This window comes from Eurytemora carolleeae, unplaced genomic scaffold, assembly GCF_000591075.1.
Source record: "Eurytemora carolleeae unplaced genomic scaffold, Eaff_2.0 scaffold2030, whole genome shotgun sequence".
In the NCBI taxonomy this organism is placed as follows: domain Eukaryota; kingdom Metazoa; phylum Arthropoda; class Copepoda; order Calanoida; family Temoridae; genus Eurytemora; species Eurytemora carolleeae.
This window is the reverse complement of record NW_019402167.1, coordinates 27256-34508: the sequence shown is the minus strand read 5'-3', so window position 1 is coordinate 34508 and position 7253 is coordinate 27256. Positions and strand designations below refer to the sequence as shown.

General features: G+C 32.4%; 1 protein-coding gene and 1 long non-coding RNA gene across 2 annotated transcripts in view; both read right to left on the bottom strand.

The window, feature by feature from the left end:
• Positions 1–646: 646 nt before the first annotated feature.
• LOC111718060 (uncharacterized) lies at positions 647–2520 on the bottom strand. Its single transcript, XR_002768987.1, has 3 exons — positions 2339–2520; positions 926–1007; positions 647–717 (listed from the first exon to the last, which is right to left on the bottom strand). It is a non-coding gene; the product is annotated as an uncharacterized LOC111718060 (long non-coding RNA).
• Positions 2521–4526: 2006 nt separating this feature from the next.
• The window catches only part of LOC111718061 (uncharacterized), a 3694-nt gene continuing 967 nt past the window's right edge, over positions 4527–7253 (bottom strand). Inside the window, exons 2-5 of the mRNA XM_023493549.1 lie at positions 6304–6431; positions 5744–5846; positions 4984–5445; positions 4527–4579 (exon numbers count right to left, since the gene is read on the bottom strand). Coding sequence (XP_023349317.1) covers positions 4527–4579; positions 4984–5445; positions 5744–5846; positions 6304–6431 — 746 coding nt within the window. The remainder of the gene's footprint in view (positions 4580–4983; positions 5446–5743; positions 5847–6303; positions 6432–7253) is intronic.

The following is a 7253-nucleotide window of genomic DNA, read 5'->3' as shown; positions in this document are numbered from 1 at the left end:
TTACTACCCCAACTACCGTCTGTTTTTTAAAGAGATCCCATCCCCACTCTGTGTTCATTCTATGCGCATGGTATACAATATGGGTATCGATTCCCATTAAATCACATGTTTTAAGCTTGTTTTTGGCATTCACAACACTCTCCGACCTTTACTATCCTTACCACCCACCTTCTGAAGGGTGCACATTTCGCTGTCAAAAATAAGGCATTTTATACGGGGGTCTTCAGCTCCCGTTGGGAACCATAGCTGCCACTTACCAGAAGTCCCAACCATCCAAGCCCCCCCGTATGGTGTAAACGCCCCTGTAATTTATCAAAACATGTACCTGTGAAATTTTCTGCACATGGTTACCAAGCCAAATTTTTTAATGAAAACATCTGCAGTGGGACTCATAAAACTGTGGTATGGGAAAATGACTATTGGACTAAAGTTAGATTTTTAATTGTCCAATGAACATAAAACATAGCAAATGTGCAGTGTACATGTAGACCCTTTCGTTTCATAATTTGATATTCATGCAACGGTTAAAAACAATATTAAATTCAAAAGCAAAATTAAATGTCGTCTTCCTATTCCACAGTTTTGATATGGACAGTGAAAAGACTGTTTCAAACAAATATGAAAAAGATTTTAAAAATTAAATTTTAAATAAAAAATTAGTTTTTTTTCCTGAAGTGGAACTAAACCTTCTGTACAGCGTGAATCCCATGAAAAATGCTGAACAGATAAAATTTACTTTAGAATTTACAATTTACCTAGTGTCGGGATTATTTCAATTCAATGAAAACGACTTTTACATTGTACAGGTAAACAAAGAGATGCTGTTGATTGACAATTTTTCTGGTATAAGAAATTAACATTAAGATAGAAAGTCGTATTCATTTTATTAGTTTATGAACGACGATACAATTACATTTGTATCTACCTATACAAACTCCAAGTATAGACCCAATTATAATTATGATTGTCGGCTCTGTTCCCTCTAAGAATCTACACACCAATCTAGGCTACAGAGTGTCCCAATAAATATAGGAATTAAGTGACGATCTACATATCGTCTTTGTTCAATACGGCACTATTTTTTTAAGACAATATTAGAAGAATTCCAGTGAAATATTTAAAACTCGAAAACTGCTAGTCTCAGAATTTCCAAAATGTGGTAACAATTTTTAAACCTTCAAAGAAATTGAGTTTTTGCTACAAACTCTGATGATCTCTAAGTATGCAAAGCAAACTAATTCTATGTTTTCTTAGTACAGCATTTAGATGGATGAGTTCAATCTAAATAGTCAGGAACAGTCTCTTTTTAAATCTGCTCGGACCGACGCGCGTACAGAGAAGCGGACTGACGAGCGCGCAGCAAAAGACGAGGATCTGAAAAACAGAAGAAGAACTCACTCCCACTTTTACCACCGACTTATGAAGACCTTAATCTGTCGTGCGTCCTGAATTTTTAATATTATTTTTATTCAAGTTTATACATTTCAGAGTAAACTAAAATGAAGGTTTATCGACGTTATCACATTCAACGCGATGTTGTAAACTATGAATTCTTTTAGATGAAATAGTCTAAGTTTGAAAAAAGTTTACACCATCAGGTTCCAAAAATTGGGATTAGAAAATTTGAGTTTGTGGCAAAAAAATCAATTATTTTAAAGAAGAAATATATCCTGAAACCAATTTTTAAAAAATCAACAAAATTATTAAAATGTTTAAAAGCTCCGTTAAGTTTAAAGGTGCAAAGAGTGCGGCAGCTTTAATATGATCATTTTGAATAATATTTCGCATTATAGACTTAAATTCAGATATTTTAAATTTTAACAAATTCGTAGTTGATAAAGATTTAGAACTACTAGTTGATAAAAGAACTTTTTCATTCTATCCACCCTGTAAAATCAAATAAAAGAATAGTGCAGAAGAACGGAGACGTAGAATCGTTTTCTTATAAACTCTTTTTTAATGTAAATTAAATACAATACTGTCAGCGTAATTTCAAGTGACCCTCCATGCAAAGATGGCAATGTTCGATTGACAACGGAAGCCTTGAGGCTTGAAACTTTTATCTGGAATATATTCTAGTTTTTATATGTTTAAAAATGTTTAATTCTGATAGTTCTCATACGTTTTCCTGCAATAGAAATGCGCGAGTCACTTTTGTAGAAAAACCACAATTGAAAATAGTCAGTTTTCAAAAGTATCAACATTGATATCTAATTATCGGACAAAGCTGTTAAGGGCATGCATTGCATTGCAATCTTTGCATAGAGTGTCAATTGGATATACGCTAGCTGTCCCTTTTAATAAGATTTTTTTGTACAATTTTTTAGACTTTTGTTACCAGAGCACAACTAAACTCTGGCACAGACTCTTGATCGTTGATGTTGATATCGTTAATTCTGGGATTAAACGCCAGAGTATTATTAGTTTCATCCTCAACCTCTTCTTCAGTATTATCAAATAAGAATTGTTCACTTTCCATTCTTGTCTAGAATATTTAGGTTTTGTTAATAAAATAATAGATGTGGTTCTTTTTCTCTCAGCTCAAAGTTTGGCATCGATATGTGAAAAGCAAAAAAAAATGAAAAACAAGTTGTCCTTAAGGAATTAAGCTTTAGCCACAAGCTTAAACATTCTAACCCCTCTATCTTTGCACACATTTTAAATTAAAAGCATGTCAGGATTATCTATTTTTTATATATATTTCTTCAAACACAGAGAAAATTTAAGTCCAAAAACTAATTACAACATGTCGTGCCAAGATAGTGCTATGAGGTAATTTTATGAAATGTGTGTGTACTTGTCTTGATGCAATGCGGAGCAGAAATAAATAAAAAAAGTTAATTTCAATTTAATTTTCATGTAAATTGAAAAAATTAAAAATTATATTAGAGTTCCGGGAACCAATTGAAGTTTGTAGTAATGCACAGCTATGGAGTTGAGCCTTTGCCACAAACTCAAATTTTCTAATTTCTAATCCTTTAACATTATGACACGATCGGTGATTACTTTTTAGCGCGGTTATATCCGGATAAAGAGAAAAGTTGTGTCCAAAAACATTATAGCAATGCAAACCAAAATATTAGTTTTAGAAATAATTAAACATTTTTAGTGTTATTAACAGGGAATATGAATAAAGGGAAAGGAAATGGCGCTGGTCTGCCATGAGAAAGCCAGTCGCACTGCTTTGCAGACAAGTTCGGTATTCCTTACGTGTACTCTTTTGGTACAAACACACAACATGACTACAGTCAAGAAAATGGCAGAACAATGGCGTCAATTATAATTAAGTTTGAATAATGGCTAGTTTATTGTAAACTTTAATCAAATTATATGCTTTGCGTGAAAATTTGGCATATAGTGCTGACTTAAATGTATAAATAATATAACATGGTATATTAAATTTATTTTTAAGTAAACAATTAACAATAGACAATTGTACTCTCCTAGACTGTACAAATACCGAGATTCTTATGCACTGTATATACCTACAGTAGACACCTTAGGTTCGGTAAACCTTACAGACACTCTTTTGGTACAGACACACACACATGACGTTTCAACCCCCTGGTTATTGATTATTTACAATTACTTTACAGAGATGTTAAGGGAATTTTATTTTACTGAGAGTTTCCTTGACCAATTTTGACCAAAATTGGTCGAGGGAACCCGTGGTTCAGTAAAAACTTTAACTTCCCAAAAAAGTAGTTTTACTTGATTTTATCGTTTTTTTAGATGAAAATGCGCGAATTATTTCACGAAAATCTCACAGACCGGGTGGTTATTTTACTTAATTGTACCAAGGGACGTAAAGTAACTTAACGTCCCTATGTTAAGGGAAACATATGGTTGGTAATGTTGGTCAGACGGGGGTAAAAATGGTTAATTTTATCAAATAATATTTGTTTTCAGTTATATTATTGTTAATCAACTGATTCTTATCAAACTAAATATATTAAATATATATATTCTGCAATTTATTGATTCAGATTATATAATTATTATTCTTTTATTTTTAAAGAATATTTGGTTTTAGAGGGAAAAACAGTTTCACATTGACATAATGGACATGAAATCTTATTTTTTAACATATTTGAGATATAATGCAATGATTTTAGCATCTTTTTTAAATATCCACTTTTTAACCACCATTTTCTTATAACAGAATTACAATGTTGAATTTGTAGCGTTATCATTTTTTATTTTGTTCAACTTTTCTTTCTGATGTCAGCTTTATTTTCTGCCAGTTGAAATCCTGCAACAGAGAATAGTTGTTGTTAGTTTAAAGATTCTTTTATTAATTGGGATTTTCAAAGATATTTTTTCCATAATGCCATAATTTCTCGGTTAGGAAGTTTGAAGAGTATTGTTACGAATCGCTCTTGGATGCACTTACAACACGTTTGCTCACAAAATATTTCCGCCCCAAAATGCTTCCTGTCAGAAATAAAACTTTAATATTGTAAAATTTCAACTGGTTATGACCACATTTTTTTATCAAAAATATTATGTGACACGAAACGCTTAATTTAAGAAACCTTTTTTGATTTTTTCGTGGGAGGAGCTCTTTTTATTTCTTTAGCTGATAAACATTGCATATTTATAACTAGGACATTATTGAAAATTAACAAAAATAGAAATTATATTCCCAAGAAATATATCTCTACGCCATTTACAAATGGTCGATCTATGTCGACAGTTCCGCGACAGTTTCCTACAATTACTTCGATATCGAACCTCCTCTGAATTTCCGACAAAGTCATGGAAGCTCGACAATAAACGATTTTTCGAAAAAAGCTTCGCATTGCTTTTTATTGTTTGACATGTACTGTGGGACATTTGAAGAATCTCGAAAATTTATGTACGACAAATCTGCTATGTCGGCAAAATGTCCGAATATTAATTTAAAATAATTTAAATATAAGGATATCTAACGCTATTCAATTGACAAATTTTAAACGACAAATATTGTAGTACACACAATACCTATAATATTTCCATTTCCCACTATTGATGTTGTTTCTGTTGTAGTTGTAGTGACTGAGATTACAGTTGAAGCGGTTAAATTTGATAAATCTTTAAGTTTTTCCTTTTTCGCATTTTCTAGTTCTTCAACTGTTGGAGGTAAAAAATTTCTTGTAATTAAGTCCTTTTCAGATCCGTAGACTGGGAAAGGTGGAACGGGAGGAAACCCAGGAGAGCCATAGGGAGCACTGTAATCAACATGTGGTACTGGTCCATAGTTGGGGTTAGGAAAAGGGCCATAACTGGGACCATTGTATGGACCATAAATAGGTCTATGATAAGGAGGATAGAAAGGACCATGATAAGGTTTATGATAAGGACCATGAATGGGACCATAAGGTTGGCCATAATATGGATTCAAATTGTATTCAAAATCTGGAGGAAGAACCATATGACGGGATTGTGAAAAGGGAGATACTGCTCCTAAAAAATGCAATTCATATTAATTACTTTGCTTGACTGTCTCGTTGTTTGTTTGTTTGTCTGTCTGTTTGTATCCAATAAATGTAAAAACAGCTAGACCGATGAGGCCCAAAATTTGTGGATGCTTAAAATAACAAAAATGTGTATTCAATAGTAATTTTGATTTTTGTAAAATTTTGAAAATCAAAAAAATATTATTAAATCATCGAACTTTTTGTTTTAATTTTTTTTTAAAGAAAATGCTCAAATGGTCATTTTTTAAATTAAAAACAAATAAATCTTGTTAAAATAGATTTACCATCGTCAGCACACATGGCGTTCTGAAGATGGTCCGGATGGGTTACTCCGTGTGACATGCAGAACATGTTCCCAAATTCATCAGACAATGCTTGGCTGTCCTTCTAGATGCAAGGTGTTGTTATGCTAACTTTAAATATGGGAAACTGTAAACTGTAAATTGGAATCATTTTTGCTACTTTGTGACCTCGTAGCTCCTCTAGTTTTATTTAAAGTTTGATAAAAGTAAATATAATCGCGGTCACATATCAGAAATTGAAAACAATTTTGTTCTTCTAAATATCTTTTCAATAAGAGGTCTTATGATGGGAAACATCTAAGATGCTGAGGTCTTGCAGCAAACTCTGATCTTCTAATCCCTATTTCTTCCCAACCCAATGTCGTGGACCTTGGATATTTCAAACTATGGATTCTGCTAGATCAAATAGTAATAATATAGGCTTGAAATATCAAAAAAATATACCATCACAAGATTGCAAAGATATTGAGATTAGAAAATTTTATTTTGTGCCAAAAACTCACTTTTTTGCGAAGTTTTCAAAAACTTATAGAAATTAATACCTTGCACTTTTGGAATTCAGACAGATCAACATCCGGGCGAATAAAATACCGTCTATCAGCCCACGTGATTTCAGAGCAGGCCGCGTTAAAATCTATCCAGGACAGGAACAGAACAGCGCAGACCCAACCTGCTTAGAAATATTAAGCTTTATCACAATATTTAAAAGATGATGCTTGTTGATTGATATATATAAATATATATATAAACCAAAGTGAGCAGTGTACAGTGAGAAGCAGAAAACAGTGCAATAAGAAGACGATTCAACGCAATAAATAAGTGTAATTGATAATGTTAAAAGCAAATAGTAACTTATACTAAGTTAGCAGTAACTTATTAAATCACTTTTTAAGTTAAATGGGTCTCATGGTAATTGGACTATCTAAAGTCATATACTGGAGTATAAAAGTCGTCTTCCTGTTTAAAAGTTTTCTGGTTCTCCTTGTATATATACGTAAGTATGTTTGGCCTGAGCTGAAATCTTTAGAATGGGATACCTTTAATCCCTACTGCTTAATCCAAATATCCAATGCTTAATCCACTCTTTTTTGGATAAAGTATAGAAAAATCAAAAACCCGGTTTTTCAAAATTAGAGAGTCCCTCCCGTTTCTGTATATTAATCTTAAACGCAAAATTTCGAATTTCCCGGCTTTTAATACGCGACTCTGAATTTTATATACTTTTCAGGATTCAAGTACAATATTAGGTTAGTCTCGAGATTAAGAAAAAGAAAGGATCAAGCATTGATCTTGATATCCACCATTCTGCAGCTCTGAGCTGAGAACTTTAGAATGGGATATCCTTAATCCCGATGGATTAATTAATCTGGAGATTAATAACAAGAGGAGAACAAGCATTATTCAATCTCGAGATTAAGAAAAAGAGTGGATCAAGCATTAATCCCGATATCCACCATTCAAAAGTTCCCAGCTCAGGCATAAATGTGTTTAT